At 41.3% G+C, this 21,061-nt stretch overlaps 2 protein-coding genes across 3 annotated transcripts in view; one reads left to right on the forward strand and one right to left on the reverse strand.

The window, feature by feature from the left end:
- Positions 1 to 13,914, forward strand: part of LOC142750503 (STE20-like serine/threonine-protein kinase) — a 98,599-nt gene extending 84,685 nt beyond the window's left edge. The window contains exons 11-19 of the mRNA XM_075859505.1: positions 1,354 to 1,523; positions 4,910 to 5,033; positions 5,354 to 5,533; positions 7,080 to 7,206; positions 7,566 to 7,690; positions 9,831 to 10,016; positions 13,022 to 13,147; positions 13,515 to 13,628; positions 13,710 to 13,914. Coding sequence (XP_075715620.1) covers positions 1,354 to 1,523; positions 4,910 to 5,033; positions 5,354 to 5,533; positions 7,080 to 7,206; positions 7,566 to 7,690; positions 9,831 to 10,016; positions 13,022 to 13,147; positions 13,515 to 13,628; positions 13,710 to 13,814 — 1,257 coding nt within the window. The 3' untranslated portion in view covers positions 13,815 to 13,914. The remainder of the gene's footprint in view (positions 1 to 1,353; positions 1,524 to 4,909; positions 5,034 to 5,353; positions 5,534 to 7,079; positions 7,207 to 7,565; positions 7,691 to 9,830; positions 10,017 to 13,021; positions 13,148 to 13,514; positions 13,629 to 13,709) is intronic.
- Positions 12,622 to 21,061, reverse strand: part of NCAPH (non-SMC condensin I complex subunit H) — a 44,526-nt gene continuing 36,086 nt past the window's right edge. For both annotated transcript variants that reach the window (XM_075858596.1, XM_075858597.1), the window contains exons 11-18: positions 20,876 to 20,979; positions 19,491 to 19,613; positions 19,293 to 19,400; positions 17,186 to 17,323; positions 16,994 to 17,101; positions 15,838 to 15,920; positions 15,680 to 15,755; positions 12,622 to 14,184 (exon numbers count right to left, since the gene is read on the reverse strand). In XM_075858596.1, coding sequence (XP_075714711.1) covers positions 14,125 to 14,184; positions 15,680 to 15,755; positions 15,838 to 15,920; positions 16,994 to 17,101; positions 17,186 to 17,323; positions 19,293 to 19,400; positions 19,491 to 19,613; positions 20,876 to 20,979 — 800 coding nt within the window. In that variant the 3' untranslated portion in view covers positions 12,622 to 14,124. The remainder of the gene's footprint in view (positions 14,185 to 15,679; positions 15,756 to 15,837; positions 15,921 to 16,993; positions 17,102 to 17,185; positions 17,324 to 19,292; positions 19,401 to 19,490; positions 19,614 to 20,875; positions 20,980 to 21,061) is intronic.

Consider the following 21,061-nt stretch of genomic DNA (forward strand, 5'->3'; position numbering starts at 1 on the left):
AGACAATAGGTGATGAACACTGCTCCTTCCTCCCTCCCCCTATCTGCACATTGACCTCTGCATAGGTCACAGAACATGCCTAGAAAACTTTCCCATATAAGTCAATGGGTCCCCTCTTGTTCATATGTTCCTATGGTCTTTGTGGATGCTGTAAATGCATTTCTCTAAATGCTATTAACAGCAGCTCAGGCAAGATGACTGTCCCTATAAGGGTATGTTCACACGGCTTATTTTCAGCAGTTTTTCGGGCCGTAAACGGCCGAAAAATCGGAAGCAGAGCGCCTCCAAACATCTGCCCATTGAGTTAAAATGGGAAGAACGGCATTAAGTTCGGATGGGCCGCTTTTATACGCGGCCGTTTTGAAAAACGTTCGCAAAAAAGAAGTGCATGTCACTTCTTCAGCCGTTTTTTGGAGCCGTTTTTCATACTCTATAGAAAACCAGCTTAAAAAACGCCAGTTAAAAACGCCACGAAAAACGCGACTTTGATTAAAAAACGTCTGAAAATCAGGAGCTGTTTTGCCTTGAAAACAGCTCCGTATTTTGAGACGTTTTTTTATTGTCTGTGTGCACATACCCTAATCGTATACAGAAAATAGAATAGAAAAAAATCTACAAATCAAAAAATAAAAATAGATCAGAAAAAATACTGTTTCACGATCTGGTTTTAATTATGAAAAAAATATAGGTGAAACTTTTCCTTTAATTCCAAAATAAGTGACATGTTTAGGAACTTGAGAGATTTCTACCCCTTCCCCCCCCCCCTCCCCCGCAGGGACTTCCAGATTGGATGTTATCTCCAATGACCGTTTTGAGGAGTTCGGCTACTGCTGCATTACCCCGGAAATTGGAGTAAGCATCAAACTCTGTAATAGCCTTGAGCTATGGAGGTAGATTCTCTATTGGTTTGGACATGAAAAGAATTACATAATCTGCACAGCGAGAAGTTTTGACTACTTAATTATTAACGGATTTATCTTAGAAGAGGAAAGTGTCCTCTAGGTATCTGAGCAGCAGTTGCAGGGAAATGTTGAAGAACAGCGGTCCCAATGGGTGCAAAGTCAGATAATAAAATTCTGCTCTAACCCTCGGGGATGTATATAAACTGGGGAGAAAGTTGCGACATTCTTCCTTTATCCCCAACTTGTCCAGCACCTCCTCCATCCAGTGCCACCAGACCATATCAAATGATTTTTTTCTGCAACCAAGTAAACTATATTTTTACAATTTATGACGGAAACACTAGATAGCTTGATAAATATAAGTATCCATTCTAAGTTTTTATAAATTGGATAATGTACCTCAGTGTTCATGACAAATGGTTGTATGGTTCCATATAATCCCCTTTACAAGGTGCAGTGTGAAGATACAAATTCAGATGAAAAGGACATCAGTTCTCTAGACACCGAGCGGACCGTCCGTATCACCAGGAGATTCATAGTGGATGGAAAGGAGATGAAAGTATCCTCATGTAAACGCAAATCTCAACCAAGCAATAAAGATATCAAAGAACGTACAGTTAGGTAAATATACCATTAGAAGTGTGTGACTGCCTTTGTAGGATTTGTGCTACCATTGATAAATCGGATACATCTGGTGTTAAAGCATAATATTCCTATATTTTAATGTTTGTTTTTAGTAAATGTTCAGATAACAGGAGTCAAAACATAAAATGGAGGAAATACGTCAGAATCCTGGCTCAATTTACATTAAAAAAAACTAGCGTACCAGGTTCATATTTATTATGTGCTTTATACCCTTTTTTACCTCGCTAGAAAGTTTTGAAAATGGTCTAGAAAAGGGGAATGTGGTTTAGTGGAAATGGGCATGGCTTAAAATGTGCCTGTGTGTGCCAAAAGTTTGGTGCAAAATATTGGTCCAAAGTAGGCCAACCAAGAGGTGGTGTAAGGATGAGAAAAGTGTCTAACATGTCTAGCAAGATCTGCCAAATTTATCATACAGCATACACCACTGACAAATTTGGCGCATCTTCTGCCTGCCTGGTCTAGTTTTAAGCTAAGAAATAATAAATCTGCCCCAATGTGGCCGAAGTTCTCTACTATTTCTTGAGCATTCTAGTACTGCTTGTCTACTAGTTGACCAAACACTTAAGATTACGATTGGCCACAACGCAGCCTATCAATCCTACATCCTATCGTGCATACCATCGATCAGCCCTCAACATGCCAGACTGAACTGGCATATCGGGTACAAAACTTTCAAATTAAGCTGAAAAAAATCCAACATGATCCATCGTTATTTCAGCAAACATCATTCTCTCCTCGACCATTCACCAAAAAGGTTGAAATCTGCCATTTCGGATGACTTTCATCTTATGTGTATGGTAAGCTTAAAGGGGTTTTCTCATCAGAGACATTTATGGCATATCGACAGGAAATATGTCATAAATGTCAAATAGTTGCGGGTCCCACCTCTGTTTCCATTACTACATACTATGTAATCAGGAAGTGGCCGGGAGTCAGGGTGAGCACAAAAAGCTAGAACGGGGATTAGGTGACCCCGTTCTAGAGATTGGTGCAGGTCCCAGAGGTGGGACCCTCATCTATCTGACATTTATGACATATCCTGTGGATATCCTCAGAATAAACATAGTTGAACAGCAGCACACGTCTCCAGGAATTCAACCAAAGGAATCTTTTATTGGTCAAACATCCAGCAGAAAATTGGCAACGTTTCGACCCGTAACAAGTGGAGGGCCTTTCTCAAGCCTGCACTTGTTACGGGTCAAAACGTTGCCAATTTTTCTGCTGGATGTTTGACCAATAAGATTCCTTTGATTGAATTCCTGGAGACATGGGCTGCTGTTCAACTATGTTTATTCTGAGGATTACATTACGCCAGATTGGGTTTATTTGACTTTACAGCGTGACACCGCTCCGGTTATCGGGACTTGTGCTGCTAAAACAAATTCCTTTTTTTTTTAAATATCCTGTGGATAGGTCATTAATGTCCCTCATGGGAAAACCCCTTTAAGGTCTCTATATATATTCTCTCTGGGGGGTTTGTCTATTATATAATTTTTTATTGGTTAATAGGTAGCTAGCCCATAAGAATAAAGCAAAAATAAATTTTTCATACATCTTTTACATTCATGAGAATGCAGGTTTTCAATCCATAGTTTGTTTAAAAGAAAGTCACAAGTCCATCGAGTTAAACCAGAAAAACAACAAAAGGAACATTAGATAGCCCTGACTGATCTAAAAGGAAGGGCAATAATCCTTGTAAACAGCGATTTACCTCACTCAAAAGGAGTTGTCCCATCAGGACAACCACTTTCCATGTGCCTTATTCGGGCATATAAACGACAAAGAGAGGCCCCCCACTGGGGACTCTCTCCACTAGCAAAAGTGGAGAATTGTTGTGAAGACCGGCTTCTGCTTTGGAGGCCTTCGCATGACCACATATTACATGGTTGCGTATTTAGTTGAATAGGTGCCATGCAATACCACTTTTTCCTGCAGTGGGCCCTGTGGGTTTTAGTTGTAGAACCTAGTGATCAACAGCAGGTTTGTATTTAGAAAAGGGGTTGTCCCAGCAAGGCCAAAAACTCCTTTCTGACTTGTCATGGCGAGTAGACTAGATTAATGCTCAAATTAAAAAGGGTACGTTTACCTGTGCAACACTTTTTTTTATTGAACCAATGCATCTAAAATAAAAACTGAAGCAACTTTGCAAATAGTCTTAAATAAAAAATCTCCTACGGTTTTAGGTCAGCAGCTCCTATGCAGACCTATGTGTCAATGATTACAGACCACAAACCCTGTGTAGTTATATGTTACTCTTATATCGGTCCTCTACATATATTCAATATTTAAGTAAGAAATAGGAAACAGATGAAGGGGACGGTGACTGGAGGACCAAACTACACAGTTTATTTGAAGTCTGTAACAATAGACTCACATGGATCTGCATTGGAGCTGTAAACATAAAATGGTAGAAGATTTTTAATGAAAACAAGATGCTTATTTTTTTTTTTTTTAGATACAGTGGATTAATAAAAAAATGGTTGCAAATATATATTTTGTATGTTTAGTCTAAACCCTTTAAGGTATTTAAAGTAGCTTCTTACTCTTCTACTTTATCCAAAGCTTTTTTTGAAGAAAAGTCTCCTGTTTCTGCTAAAACCACTTTCCATTAAAAAGACTCTTTTCCAACATGACAAATCTTACACTAGAGAACAATTCATTTTGAGAGGATACTCCCCCCCCCCCCCTCTCTCCGGCTATGCAGGGAGGGGAACGGGCAGCAGTGGCGTGGAGGGAGGGGGTACCCTGCTGTCTTCAGAGGTGAACTTGAACTTTAAGAGAGAACAGTTTTTCACTCATTTTAGTGAATGGGTCATATATATAAAAGTTGATCACGTCCTCCCCTCAGTGACCTTACCCAAAAGCTGAATTCTATATAACTGAGATTTTTATTAATAAAGCAATATTTGATAATGCTAATGAATGGACACGTAGCACATTTTATAGTGTACTGGACCACAAAATGGCTGACTTCATTGTGTATCAGCGACAGGTGCATTTTTAAATGTACTTGGCAAATAAATAGTGAAGAACTCCACGAAATGAATATTCATGAGAATGCAGTCTATAAATTCTTTAGAAACGAAATGACGTCACAGATGTTTCCTTTCATGGTAACGTTTCCAAGGGAATTATTAAGCTGTATTCTCGGGAAAATTGGTTTAGCCCACAAAATGGCTGCTTCCACCGTGTGTAGGCAAGGGGTACACATTCATCACGATTAGATGCATCGACCTGTAGCTCTCTAGGTATCGTATAATTGCAGCCCCTCGCACGCTCTGCCAGCCTGTGGCATCTCTACAATACTTGGCAATGGAATCTTAATCCAGCGCATGGAATGTCCCATTTAATGTATTCTGCAGGCGCCAGGAGCTACAGCAGCTGAGAGTGCTGCAGAAGGAAGAGATGAAAGCACAGAGCCAGCTGGAGCAGCGAATGCAAAGAGAGAGGGAGATCATGTTCCGACACATTGAACAAGAGATTATAGTAAGTGGGGGTCACAAGACAAAAGCTATACTGGAAGCTGTAGACAATGGGTGGGCTGGGGCACACGGGAGGACTAGCACAAACTGTTGACAGGCGTCTTATACTGGAGGCCAAGCGAGAACTGTTCACAGGCATCCACTCTATTACTTATTGATAACAGGAATGATTTCATATGGATGACAGGGATAGATGCTTGCAGTGGTAATGCAGTCGATAATTACTAGTGACAAATTGCTAGGGATGCATTGCAGATGTTCGTACATCAAGGTTACGACGCTTGGCCTGCATGTATTCACATAAAGGTTTGTGTGCGCTTTCAGAGTAAAAAGCAGTATTATGAGCGAGAGATTGAGGCCTTGGAGAGACAGATAGAACAGTCACGAGCACGAAGAGAGCAGGAGCATACTAACCGCCTGCAGCAAGATGCCCTTCGTATCAAGGCTCAGCATCAAAAAGAGAGAAACAAGAAGAAAGTGGAGCTAAAGGACAAAAGGCAAGAGGTAAAAAAGGCTTTATAGACTGCAGTGCTCAGCCATAGCTAAAACTAAACACAATGAAATATAAATATAGCATAATATAGTATACTCAAAATCAGAAATGTATAGATTAAAAACACGAGGCTTTGATACCTATTATCTATCGAATCGCGTCAGCCAACTGTTCCAAAAGTATAATACAAATTGGCTGTTGGAAAGGGGTGTGGGTGGAGAATATCAACTTCGCAGAAGGCACCATATGGAGAAAAGACAAAAATGTGTCAATGTATTAGAAGTATAAAATATCAGAATATTAATTGACATGTTTCAGGCTTTTTGACGTCGGGGTTGCACTGTGATCATATTATGCATCTATCATCTATGACATGTTCTTATGTTGCTACGGAGAAAAACTGGGTTAGTGAATGATAAGACGGGAGGAGGAAAGTGGGGGTGATGATTTGGTTGATCCATACACCCATTGGAACACAATAGGTATTATCATTGAGGAAGATACACTATACTGCCATAGTTTTCGGACAGTCAAATATCACATCCATATTGAATATCACATTTGAAAATCATCGGGTTAATATGGAGTTGACCCTTTTATGGATTTTCAAACAGAACGCTGGGATTAACGTACATTCAGTCACAAGAGCATTAGAGAGGACTGGCACTGATGTTGGGTGACGAGGCCAGACTTTCTGTTGGCATTCAAGATGTATTTAATGGACGCTGTATTCTGCAGCGGTCAGCGCTGTAGGTCCAAAAAAAAGGACATGGAAAATATTGACAGCAACCAAAAAGGCAGTGCTGAGCGCTTCTGTTCCTTCATTCTAGCTATCGGTAAGGGACTTAGCGCCGGGACTTAAAACAGTAACAAGAATTTTAATTTTTACTCTGCTACTTGGTTGCCTTTTGGTTTGTGTCAGCTGGCAGGCGGAATACCTATTTGGCTGGGTCCCTGATGGCAGTACCTCCTCTAGAGCAACAGTATTGGACTGGGGTTCCTTAGGCCCACTAGTGGATTCTGAGAGCCCATCCTTCATCTAGACAGAACATGTGCATGTTATCATTGAACACACATGACGGTCTAATAGAGAATATTTGTGAATCACCCCATAAGAAATAGACCCTAGTAAAATGTGATTGGCTCCAAAATCAGCTCCACATTGGATTTGTCTTCTGCTGAATCTTTGGGGGCCCATTACGGTCAAATCACAGAACATGGGATCAGATTTACTTAAAATCACAGCGAGTATGGTCTTTTTTTAAGGCCCCATTATTTTGCCAGAGCCTGGGCCCACCAGAGGATCATCTAGTGGTCTAGTCTGACCTGGATTCACAAGGTTGTGTTTTCAGTCCATGTTTTATCTGTAAATTTTAGAAAAGTTTCCTTACTTATTGCTAATGGGATCCTTTCCCATTTTTGGGCAAAATATAAAAGATGGAACATGGGATAAAACACACCATGATAGGTGCACAAATAGAAGCAGATTATAAGCACTACACTCAGTCTCACACTGATCCCATCCATTCAGAGATACATTGGTTTATCTCATTACAGGAGAAATTTCTTGTAGAGCAACAGCAGGAGCTGAACTCTGCTTTGCAGAAAGTAGTAAATGAACATAAGAAGAAAGTCATGACCATAGAGAGAGAAAACCTTTGTAAAATCCACAGCCTCAAGAGAGGTAAGTGCCTAGGAGTGAGCCAATAGTAGGACACTTTTTTTTTTTTTTTTTTGTGGCTACATATGGGATCAAACGTGTATGAGATGTGTCACAATATGGTCTCCAACAGCCTCTCTCAAGAAATGTGGTTTAGGGAATGGCTCGACATTTGTTTAAATGCCAGTCCAAATAGCGTTTTCACAGTCAATACATACAAGAGCATTAAAACGAACACCATCTTTCTACGAAGCTGGAGACCCACAAATTGGCCCTCAGGGACTAAACTTTCAGATTTTATGTTGCAATGTTTGAGCACATCTACACCTTTTTCTGTTTAACCCTGTATGTTGAATGTATCTAACAATGTGTTCTTTTGTCAGCTCGTGAGACTGTGATTCTCAGACTGGAAGAGCGACATCTACAGGAAAAATACCAGCTTTTCCGACACCAGGTGATAGAACAATATGCTCTGCAGAAGCATCAGCTGCGCAAAAGGCACGAGAAGGTAAGAATTCATTATTGCTTAAGGACGGTTCTAAATGACTGCTGCTACTTTATGTTGCTCGGATTTCAGATTTGCATGATTCCCAGTTTCATAAGATTTCAGAAACGTCAGAAGTGTCACACTAAACGCAGACAGTGTAAAAAAAAAAACAACGAAATTTCTACCTTATTATCCTCTTTTCGTTGATTCTATTCGGACTCATATTGCAATAACAAAAAAATTAGGAATATATACATTTTTCTGTGTCCCTTGAAATCACCTTTAAAATCCCCCCCCCCCCTTCAGCCTCCCTCTGGCTGTAGCGAAATAAGCTGCAACAGGGAGCCTTCCCCACATTGCTCCCTGTCTTCAATAGGAGACAGGAAATTATGCACCCCACCCACTTGACTAAGCTCCACCTTAGCAGAAAATGGAAGGGATCAAAAGAAAATATTTTTTTGTGTTCTCTGCAGGATTTCTACAAGTCTTGTTTCAGGATCATACAGAAAATCCTATGGTTCAATAAACAATGTGGGCATGATTCACTTTAGGCCTTATTCACACAAACGTATAATACATCTGTGCTACGCGGGTGCGTCGCACGGACCTATGTTAGTGAATGGGGCCGTTCAGACTGTCAGTGAATTTCACGTGAATTGACACACAGGCCTTTTGCAAGCGCAAAACGCAGCATTTTTTGCTTGGCAAAATGGAGACATCTGTGTAAATAAGGCCTAAGTTTGATTTTATCATACATTTCTAGGTTTAGTGTCCGGAGCTATTGACATCTCCCAAGTTCAGTGTGCCAAAAGGATACTGCTCAAAAACCTCCTGATCTCTAAGCCAAAGTTGATGTATTAGCCAAAGGAAGTCACCACCCAAAGGGGTACAGCTCTTAAAACCGTTTAGGGAAAGTATCTATCAGAAATTCCCCAATATGCAAGAAATATAAGAAAACACTTCCTTTGCCAACAGTAACGGTATGTTCACACGCGGAGTCAAAAACGTCTGAAAATATAGGGCGGGTTGCAAGGGAAAATTTTCAGACCTTTTTTAAGCCACTCGCGATTTTCGCTGCGTTTTTACGGCCTTTTTGGAGCTTTTTTCAATAGAGTCTATGAAAAACAGCTCTAAAAACGTCCCAAGAAGTGTTCCTGCATTTCTTTTTCGCTGCAGTTTTTTTACGCGGAAAAAAACGGCCCATCGGAACAGAATGTCGTTTTTCCCATTGATTTCAATGGGCAGATGTTTGGAGGCACTCTGCTTCGAATTTTTCGGCCGTTTGCGGCCCGAAAACACTTTGTGAACATACCCTAATTAAACCCTTTCAGATAGCATAGGCTGCAGTAAAGGTCATCTGTATGGCACCATGAAGTCAGTCGCTGGAAATGTCCTAATTTTCTTGGAAATGAGGTGATTTGGGTAAGGGCCTGTTCACATCAGCGTTGGCTTTCCGTTCAGGGGTTCCGTCTGGAACTAGCAATATTTCCGTCACCATTGATATCAATGGTGATGCAAATGGAAGCTAAGGTTTCCGTTTGGCTTTCCGTTGAGGGGTTCACCCAACGGAAACCTCAGACGGAACCCCTGAACGGAAAGCCAACGCCGATGTGAACAGGCCCTAATAGATGTATGTTACAGAATTGCTGGTAGTACAAGACTAAGATTTAAAGTGGCGGCAAGTACAAACTTTGGAGTTCACAAATTATAGAGGGAACAGTCTGGGGAAAATAGCGGCGCACAGCACGTGCCGTGGCGCCTCACTACTCCCTAAAATATGTTAGCCGCACCATTAACACAAGAAGGAAAATAAAAAGTGGGACATCCGATCCAACAGTCAGGAAGAGGTATACACTCCCACTATACAAAGACCAATATAAATAATAATATCGCCATACAAGTGAATACTGTACTGACAAGACACAGGTAGAACTATTAAATCCAGTGACTCACAGGTAACGTCTTCTGTGATTGAAGTCATTCTCTGTCCTTTTCTTACATTAAACCTAGACTAGACACCCATAAGTATTTCAGACCATACACCAGACCCCTAAATAAATTTAAACCAGTTTAGGCCAGAGGGGAGAGACTGTCCCCATCGCCTCCCCCCTAAATTTTCTCCAGGGTGCCTTATAAGAACTGAATGTACATCTACCCTCAGGAAATGGAGCGGCTCAAACACTATCAGGGAATCCTGTTGGAAGAGTTAAAGAGTCAGCAGCTGCAAGAGAAAGTACGGAGTCAAAAGGCCCAACGTACGGAAGCTAGAAATCGCCAATCTATGTTTAAAGACCGACTGAAAAACCAACGGCTGAGCGCTTCAGTACAGAAGGAACGAAACAAGCAGGTGAATAGCACAGAATAATGCTTTTTTTCAAGTTGTTAAAATTTCTCTTCTTAGTTCTAAGGAAGGGGTTGTCATCTTGATTTCCAGAGTCCCACATAGCACACCTGCCTGGATCTACAGTGATGCGTTGCTCGCTCCCTTACTTTTACATAACTGGGAAGCTTTGCTGGTCAGGACTCTGGGTGAGCTTGGCGGCAGCGCCCGTGGAGATCATAATAGTGGCCATATGGCTTTGTCAATGGCTTTTCTCCAATTTCAGAGTAGGATATAAGGGTGTGATGTGTGTATGCCCCTAGTAAAGTCAAATTAATAGCTTTTCAACAATAAAAAAAAAGTAGTTTTTCAACCTTAAAGTGTAGCGATCATTCAGGTGAATTTTCTGAAAAAGCCATTGTGTGTGCACATAAGCATTAACTATGATGCATTTTCCCTATGCAAGCTCCATCTCTAATTGTCAGTTTTTTCTGAGCTCAGCTCCAGAAAGGGTAGGCACTACATATGCTGTTCTCCCACTCCCAGGAGCACAGCACCCTGTTCCCCAATGTTCAATGGCTGCTTCTAATGTACTAGCAGAAGACTCTTATGAGTGTCTTGGGTGAGCTCCCCATGTTCTCTCAAGCCTTTATTCTGTGATCATCTATTTGAGTTGTATGAATATGTACGTAATCTGACAGGGAACCTTTTTTTTTTTTTTTTTTTTTTTTTTTTTAGGCTTATGTATGAAACCAGAGGCACAGTGGTATAGTAGAGTATCTATCTCTATGGAGGCCTTATAGCTCCGTATAAAACTGAGCCATAATAAGGCTGTGCGATTGAACACTAATATCATCCCTCAGTGAGACATCAACTTTCATACCTAAACAGTTAAATGTGCTTTTTCAGTGACTGCAGAGTTTATGAACAGTTAGGCCCTGTCCACATGGCTGAAATTGCCTCCTATTGATTTCAATGGGTGGTGGAGGCGTTTTTTTTCCTTTGAGCAAAAGAAGAGACCTGCCCTATCTTGACGTGTTTTTGGCCTCAAAAACCCCATTGAAATCAATGGGAGACGGAAATAAGCACTTTTTCGGCAAAAAACACTTGCGGTTTTTCCCTTTGTCTGTTGAATAGGTAAAAAAAATTAAAAAACACGGCAAAAAACGCATGTGTTGCAAAACCACTTCAAAAAAACCAGAGCCGATTTTTCCAGGCAGAATTTTCTGCCTACAAAAAAACTCTGTGTGAACATACCCTTGCAGTTAGGTATAGGAGAAAAGAGCACCGTTCTCCTAGAAATTTATGGATAAATGGACAACCGGGTGTTACCAGTTGGGGGAGTGTCCCTACAGTCTGAAACTGTCCAATCACTGCTGACAGTGAGAACGTGTAGAGACACACCCTATTAACAAGGGGAATGGTAACACCCAGTTGTCAATTTATTCATAAATTTCTAGAAGTAACAGAGGGACGGTACAACACATAAGAAAAGGTGCCCCAGAATTGTTGTTAGTTTATGAGGAATACAACCAATTACTAAAATAGGACATGTCAGGAGAGTGGAGAAGTCCTCTTTAAAAAGGAGATGCTCCTCTCCATAGGGGCCGGGATTCCTTACAAATGTGACTCATGAGTCCTGTATATGCTTGCTTTCCCGGTAGTGCCACTACACAAAAATAAAACCTAACAGCTCATAAATGGCTTAGATGGTGCCTGCATGGGCAGTTACAATCCATTAGACTAAGAGATAAGCAAATAATCACTAAATCGATAATTATTAGATTTTATTATGACCATAAAACTTGCTTGGTCAGATCTCGGGAAAAATAGCTAATGGCGGACCGCCATCTTATATGTGTAGTCAGCATTACAGTAAAAGATTTTTTTTGGAACATATCACATCAGAGTGGAAATGTCTATTTAAAGGGTTGTCTCATGAAGACAACCTCTTTCTAAATAGAAGTCAGCTACAATAACCCTAGGTGATTGGCGGTTATTACCAGGGTGAGCTGCGTCTGGCCAGACATTTCCCATGCAGCAGCCACTGCAGGGGAACTGTAGCATTACATGGAGGCATTTGAATGAATGATTTATTAATGCATCGATAAGCGGGGTAGGGAAAGCGTTATGGATCATAGAATGGGGTCCTGAGCAGAAATCCCACCCCTCTATGACATCCCTATACCCTAATAGATCATATAAACAGGCGTCGTCTTCATGAGACAACCCCTTTATGGAAAGCAAAAAGCTTTATTAGCATTCACAGCTAACTATCCATTGTGAATACTTCACATTTGTTGTATTGCAATATATGTGCTGCTTTACTGTATTTTGGGGAAGGAAAAAGGTCATACAAGTAGCAAAGCAAGTTAAACCTGAGCTCGATATAGTAAGAAGACTGGTATCGCTGCTCTAACATCTATCAGGTATTACAAAAAGTATAAAACAAAACAGTGCAGAAAAGTATAAAAACTACATATAACAAATGTCCAGTTCAGATGCCAGTGTTGTGGAAGTCAGAGCAATTATGTTACACGGAAAAAAAAAGACGAGTTCAGCCTATTATCCTGCAATCAGGAGGAAAAGTTCAGCACTCCTTGTGGAATTTTGAAAAATAAATCTTCTTTATTTATTTAAATAGCCAGCGGAAAAGCTGAACAGCTTAAAGTGGACAAATGACATAAAGCGTCCATCCCCTCTGACGCGTTTCTAGCTCTCAAGAGCCATAACTCATATTATCCTGCAATGTTTAAAAAAATGCAATCAGAATAAATCCCTGCGTCAACGACCCATCTACAGTAATTTTGTAACCATATAATTTTATTACACTCAGGAAAGGCATCCAGGTCCCTTGTTTAACTCTTTCAGTGAATTCACCATGACCACTTCCTCTGGCAGAGAGTTCCATAATCTCACTGCTCTTATAGTAAAGAATCCCCTTCTATATCGGCGTAGAGGATGCCCCCTTGTAGAAAAATTACCAAGTGCAATTTACATTTTTTTTAATCAAAAGATTTGTTTTCTTCTAGTTCTTGCAACAAGAGACAATCCGACAAAAGGAAGAGTCTCATAAGCTGCAGCAGAAGCAAGAACAAGAGCTTCAGAAGTTCAAGGAACATCTAGAAGAGACGTGCAGAGAGCTGGTGCAGATACAGGTTAAGCAACAAGATGATACATATTCATGGAAGCCCTCCAAGAATGGTCTGTCTTAAGCCAGATGCTCTATTAAATTGGAGGTTCAGAGAGGTACCGTAGGAGCATATTAAAGCCTTCGGGTGCACTATTATTGCTCTGTACAACTCAGAGGCTATATGGAGCCCTAATACAACCATGTGCATGAGGCCTTACATAAATCCTTTAGAGTTCTGATAAAAATATAACAAGGAATTGCTATTTATGCAATTTCCTAATATATTTTTAAAAGTAGGTTCAAACTGAACCCAAGTTTAACATTTCGGCTGTAAGGGGTGGAGTTTGAATGACCTGTTCTCATTCATAAACATGTGTCCCTTCTATAAACAGGAAGAGAAAATGCGAACTTTGCAAGATCAGGAAAACAAAAAAATACAACGCTTGGACGCAGAGCACAGAATGGAGTCAGAGCAGTGGCAGGAACGACTGCGACTTAGTAAAGAGGTACGAGCCCATATATGTATACATTTTTTGAATGTATCCCTTCTGGTCCCCTCTGTTGACATCTTTTTGTGACCCTTTCAGAACCTTGACACGGAGTTTGCTTCCAGACAGCAGCAGATCACCGGGACGGGAAAGCAGAAGTACAAAAGCTCAGATAGGTGCACTTCTTGGTTCTCTCCTTCCTGACAACCAACGAACCCAAACTATGGAAAACACACTCACCCATTCAGTTCCCTCTTGTAAATGTTTTTGTTGGTGTTAAATATTAAACACGGTTTGGCTTTTGGCTGACAAGTGTTTTATTTTCGCTCTTTTTTTTTTTTTTTTACTATGTAGATGAAAAGAATTAAAAAAAATGTAAAAATGTCACATAAATACATTATTTACAGATGTGTCTCTGCCGCCAACAGTTCAGATGCAGAGGATGGAACGATCCTAAAACATTGACCATTTCATAGTCATTTAGGGAATGATTCTCCTAAGTCAGTACATGAGGTTATTCTCCTTGCATTATTATCACATCAGACAAATCATCCACTTCTTGCAGCTTTAAATTCTAAAGATAAGGAAAAAGACAATGAGTTGTGGATCCTAACAGGCCGATCCTTAGCTGTAACAGGCCGTCTTAGGCTATGTTCACACGGAGTATTTTGACAAGTTTTTTGACGCAGAAACCGCGCCAAAAAGCTTGTCAAAAACGGCCCGAAAATTCCTCCCGTCGATTTCAATGGGAGGCGGGAAGCAACATGCCCTATCTTCGGGCGTTTCCGTCTCTGACCTCCCATGGATTTCAGTGGGAGGCAGAGAAAGCGTATTTAGCTGCGCTTTATGCCCGCAGCGCCCAATGGCCACGGGCGAAAAACGCAGCGAAAATCAGCGTGCAGTGAGAGGAAAATCTGCCTCAAACTTCAAAACTGAATTTTGAGGCAGAAATTCCGCCTGCAAAATACTCCGTGTGAACATAGCCTTAAAGAGGACCTGTTAGCCCTCCTGACGTGTTTTAGTAAATATTTGTATTCCTCATGAAAAAACAACAATGGAGCTCAACGTTGTGTTGTCCCTCTGTTATTCCTCCTGGACATGCATGAATAAATGGACAACTGTGTGTTTCCATTCCCCTTATCAATGGGGCTTTTCTCTACACAGTCCGACACGGACACTGAGTGCGGATTTACACGAGCGCGTGTGTTTTGCCCACGCAAAAAACGCTGCGTTTTGCGTGCGCAAAAGGCACTTAACAGCTCTGTGTGTCATCACATAGGATGTGCGGCTGCGTGATTTTCGCGCAGCCGCCATCATTATGACACTCCGTTTGGATGTTTGTAAACAGAAAAGCATGTGGTGCTTTTCTGTTTTCATTCATACTTTTGACTGTTGCGCGAATCACGTGCATCCCACGGAAGTGCTTCCGTGTGCTGCGCGTAATTTTCACGCACCCATTGACTTCAATGGGTGCGTGATGCGCGAATAACGTAGAAATATATGACATGTCGTGAGTTTTACGCAACGGACTCACGCTGCGCAAAAATCACGGACTGTCTGCACGGCCCCATAGACTAACATAGGGCCGTACGACACGCGTGAAAATCACGCGCGTTGGATGGACGTAGATCACGTTCGTGTAAATCCGCCCGACAGTTTCAGAGTGTAGGCAAACACTCTGTTGACAGGGGGAAGGCGAACACCCAGTTGTCCATTTGTTCATACATTTCCAAGAAAAATAAAGCCAAGAAATGTAACAATGCAGTTCTAAGAAGATGCTTTACAATTGTTTTATTATGGGCGATGCGAGTAATTACTAAGAGACGTCAGGAGAGTGGACAGGGTCTTCTTAAAAGCTATATAAACAGTTTTACAGTGAGGTGTCGGCTGTAACATATAGCCGACATCCACGCTGTATGGAGCGGGCTCAGCCCAAAAGCCTGCTTCCATACTTACCCTACTCAGCTATGACATAAGTATACGTCAGGAAGGGGTTAAACTGTGCAGCACGTTTAAACAAACCTCACTGTAGTAATAGAATTATATGTTCTCATCTTCTGTCTACTCACCTTTTCATTAGCGAGATGCAAAAGACAAGCAAAGGCCAAGGGAACAGAGAGGTTCTGTGCCATCTTGGTAGGTAACCTGTTGGCCACAAAAAAAACACATTTGTCAGAGAGGACACACACAGGTATACATACTAATTACAGTTTTGTCTCTTTCGTACCTTTTCTGAAGATCACGTGTGATGTTGCTGAAAATGCTTTCATTCTTCACAACTGTGGCCTCGGTTTCATTCTTGGGACCTGGCTAAAATCGGATAAACCATAATCGCGGTTTACTAAACAATAGTACAATCATAATAAATAAGTTTAAGGCAGGCTAGGGGTTCACACCACGTTTGGCCTCTACATTCGGCCTACACGCCGATAAATTCTCCCAATGTGGAGGTCTAAAGTGCCTATACGCCATCATTAGCCTAAAGAAAACTCTTTTCGCATGCTTTTGCTGGTATACCTTTACTTCACTACAAGCATATGAAAGCATACAACTGTATACAGGGGGGGGGGGTGTCAAATAGAGCCAATTGCAGATGTATGCAACTGGCATACAGCTTACTATGGGGTATAGGCATATAGTTGCTAATGTCTGCAGCACATTCCAAAGAGTGTTGCTGAACGTAGTGTGAGCCTAGCCCAAAGGTCCTTTTACATCGGCCAATTTTGGCCGTAACAATGATCGCTGATCAACGAGACCGCTCATTGATCGGCGCTTGTTTGCTCCTGAGCTACGATCAGTAATGAATGAGGACGAGCAATCGTTGCTACTATCGCTTGTCCCCATGCATCACGGCAGAACATCTCCGTTTACACAGGGAGATGTGCTACTGACAACGATGTTTTCTGCATAAACGATTTGATCAACTTCTCGTTCATCGGGTGATCGTTGCCTTGTTTACAGAGGGCAATGATCGGGAACGAGCGTTCATATGATCATTGGCTCGTGTAAAAGGACCTTTAGACTGACAGAAGTGTAATGTTCCTTGGAAATGCTGGTCGCCTCAACATAGCCCTAGAATATTCCTCCTTCAACTGTGAGGAACCTATAAAACAACGGAATATAGAAATACATTCTCAGTCACTGGATGATGGTGGGTCACCATGGATTACATAAAGTAATCTCACATGATCCTCTACAAAGAGATAGATTTAATAATTATAGGAGAGTATAGTACTTAATTATACATGAATCATAATCACCAAGTTGCTATTGTGTTTTACAATGGATCTTAAATGACTCGTTTAGCATTCATTCATCGGTACTAACTAGATGTGGAGATATTTAACTTCTGAAATTGGCTTTCCAATACTATACACGCTTACCTCATCTTTTTGTGGGTCGTTGGTTAGTAGCCCCCACATACTTGTTTTCAGGTGCTTCATATCCATCTTTTTGGCCGTTTTAGCATAATTTATTTCTATTCTGTTTACCTGCATGGAAATGGGGAAAACGGTGACGCTGAGTAGCCTAGTTTCTTCCTACTCTTACTTTCAGTATTGAAGAATCCTTCTCACCTTCTGCGGCTCTGCAATAAGGTTGTGGTCACCATCTAGACATAACCTGTTGTCTTCTGTCCCATTGCACACCGTAAATTCATCACTGGCTCCCATGAATGCCCCATCATCATCATCGTCATCATCATCATCATCAACCTAGAACACGAGGTGGTACAAAAATTCAGTAAAGAGATATTTTGCTGACTACAATGTTTGAATGAGAACCGGTCAGTGAACACTAAAGCTGGCTATACATGACATAGCTGTCGCCTAGATACTTGGATCAGCCAAGCGTGCATGCTTTTTTTTTTTTTTCTCTAATAAGCAGATAAGAGCTTCCAAGTGTCTGACAACAGCTTATCGCCCACAAAGTGTCACCCATGTTAAAATCTGAACTGTCCAATCCTTCCCTCCTCTGGACAGCAGACTTTGGAGCATCTCAACAATCCCCCTAACACATTATAATGTCAACCAACTACGTTAAAATCCCAGCGAAGCTGCAGGTTCGAACGACCAGCTTAAGAACACACAACTTCACATTTGGGCTTCAAAAAAATATCTTATTCTTCTTTGGGGTCCTAGAGAGAGTGGTGTCATCCCTGACTGCACTTTTAGAAGGACAATAAAAATCACGGTTGGCAATGGAGGCCACATAAGCAGTGTAATTCATTTTGGCCTCTGTTTAGGGTGCCATTTAATGGCAAAGAAAGCCCCCTATCATAACTATATTAACCCCTTAATGACCGGGCCATTTTGCACGTTAATGACCAAGGATTATTTTTTGTTTTTTCACGGTCGCATTCCAAGAGTCATAATTTTTTTTTTTATTCCGTCGACATAGCCGTATAAGGGCTTGTTTTTTGCGGGACGAGTTGTATTTTGTAATTGTACCATTTTTAGATGCTTATAACATATTGATTAACTTTTATTAACTTTATTTTAGGAGAGTATTGAAAATAAGCAGCTATTCCAGCATTGATTTTCACGTTATAAATTTACGCCGTTTACTATGCAGCATAAATAACATGTTAACTTTATTCTATGGCTCGGCACGATTACGGAGATACCAAATATGTAAAGGTTTTATATGTTTTTTCTACGTTTGCACAATAAAAAGCCTTTTAGAAAAAAATTACTTGTTTTTGCATCACCGCATTCCAAGAGCCGTAACGTTTTTATTTTTCCGTCGATGTGGCCGTATGTGGGCTTGATTTTTGCGGGACAATGTGTCGTTTTCATTAGTACTATTTTGGGGTACATAGGCCTTCTAGATTAATTTTTATTTAATTTTTTATGGGGGGAATGGGAGAAAAGAGCGAATTTTGCCGTTGTTTTTTGCGTTTTTTTTGGACGCCGTTCATCCGGCGGTTTAATTAGTGTTCATTTTATTGGTCAAGTTGTTATGATCGCGGGGATACCATATATGTGTATGTGTGATTTGTTTTGACACTTTTACTAAATAAAACCACTTTTTGAGCAAAAAAAGTAGTTTTATTTGATTTTCACAGTAATTTTTTTTTTTTTCACCAACTTTATTTAACTGATTGACATATTTTTTTTAAGTCCCATCAGGGGACTTCACTATGCGATGTGCCGATCGCATATATAATGCTTTGGTATACTTAGTATACCAAAGCATTATTTCCTGTCAGTGTAAAACTGACAGGCAACCTGTTAGGTCATGCCTACGGCATCGCCTAACAGGCAGTTGCGGAAGACAGACCTGGGGGTCTTTGTTAGACCCCCGGCTGTCATGGAAACCCGACGGCGACCCGTGATTTGTTTGCGGGGGCGCCGATGGGGAGACAGAGGGAGCTCCCTCCCTCTGTCAAACACATTAGATGCCGCTGTCACTATTGACAGCGGCATTTAATGGGTTAAACTGCCGGAATCGGAGCGCGCTTCGATTCCGGCAGTTGCAGCAGGAGCCAGGCTGTGTATAACAGCCGTGCTCCTGCCGCTGATCGCGTGGGTACAGTGGCAGTACCTGCGCCATCACAGGACGGATATATCCGTCCTCCTGCGCGAACTAGCAGCTGCTGAGGACGGATATATCCGTCCTTCGGCGTTAAGAGGTTAAGACAACATATAGGTAAACAGATTCTCCTTAAGCAGCAGTGATTACCTGTAAGGCTGGGCAGAAGTTCGAGGTATCATTGGGGTTGTTATAATCATATTCTCCAATGCCATCTTCTTGCTCAGAAGTAGGATTCCTAGGAGTCTTTCTTTTGATCTGTGGGAGGCAAAATAAAATAAAAAAAGTTTTAACTAGCATCGATGCTCTACTGAGCAAAAGAAGCAGCACGAGAAACCGAAGTCTTACCCTGTCCTCAGGCCTTAAGTTCAATCTTGCAATGTTATCTGGATCATAGTGAAAGTCAGCTGGCAGTGTGGTGGACTTCTTATTTTGGTTCTCCAGCGTGGTCTTAGCCAGCGTGGTAGCCGCCTATGGAGCAAACGAGCAATTTACGGAAAGACATTTTGTTCTCATTAGCCCTGAATATCTCGATCACAATTTCTTTATTTACACTTCCTTTATTGTAAAACTAGTCAGGAAGGATCTATGACCACCGCACACACAGCTGAACATTTCCCAGTTTTGCAAGCAGTTTCTTTTTTCAAACTAAAGTATGTAATCCGCTAACGATTTTGGTTAGTTGTCTGCCTTTACATTTTTCTAGTTAAACTTGAGCTAAGCAATGTGAACCGGATGCCCCCTGCAGCGCTACACCGTAGCAGATCCTTGCAGCAAACCTGTCAGGGCTCCCATGCTGTGATATCTGACAGATAAGATGCCACTGAGAAATAGACAATGTCCCATAGTACACACTCCTACAGTAAAAGCTGTCAATTATTGTTTGTGTTGGGGAGAGACCACCCACCAGACTCCACACACAACTCCACAATGGCCCTTTACCTGTCACTTGCTGCACCCCCCAGACAGCTGGCTCTCTGAAGAACAGGACCTTCATAAAAGATGTACGTATGGCAGAAGGGGCAATAGCTTGGCATTTTATTGTTCTCAGATTACAGAAAGATAATTATAATATCTATTTTCATTATAGATTATATTCTGCAGCACTGTACACAGCTTGTACTCATTTGGATCAGTCCCTGTCCCCAGATCACTGGCTGATTTTCCCATCTCACACATATACTGGGATCATTTTCATAGCTAATTAACCTATCAGTATGTTTTTGGTGCGTGGGAGAAAACTGCAATACTTCGAGGTACCATGCGCAAACATAAGATCACACAAAGACCCCAGTACTGCAGGGCAACAGCACACAAACCAGTGACAACATGGTACCCAATCGTGCAAGTGGATTTAGACCGTGTGCTAGGTGTTTAGTTGCAGAGTAACATCAGATGCAGCTATACAAAGTGAAAGGTCTTGTAGTAAAAAGGCAGCATCATGCTGGAATCCTAATGGTACAGATTGCAGTGAAAGGCAAGTAATCCATGGCCGCTATACATTGTACGGAGCCATCTGTTTCCGGCACCAACCAATGCACAACAACCGATGCCCGGAGCAGCTGATCGGTGCTGGGTCCAGGTGGTACAACCCCCACCGATCATATACTGATGACCTGTCCTGTGGATAGGTCATTAGTATAAAAAAAAAATAGCGCCGAACCTGGACAACCCCTTAAAAATATAATAAAAACCATTTATAGCAACTTTATAAAATCACTGAGGTCACTTACCCTAGTCTTACAAAAATGAACCTCAAAATCAATGTCGTCTTCAAAGTCGAGCACAAAAACTTTCTTCACCTTCTTGACTTTCTGCTTGTCACCAACGGACTCGACTAGTTAAAGTAAAACGGAAACAACATTTACTGACAAACTTCTGGTCTTGTAAGAAGTCAGAGAAAACAGGAGTGCACTTAC

The sequence above is a fragment of the Rhinoderma darwinii genome, chromosome 3 (genome assembly GCF_050947455.1).
Source record: "Rhinoderma darwinii isolate aRhiDar2 chromosome 3, aRhiDar2.hap1, whole genome shotgun sequence".
NCBI classification, from domain to species: domain Eukaryota; kingdom Metazoa; phylum Chordata; class Amphibia; order Anura; family Rhinodermatidae; genus Rhinoderma; species Rhinoderma darwinii.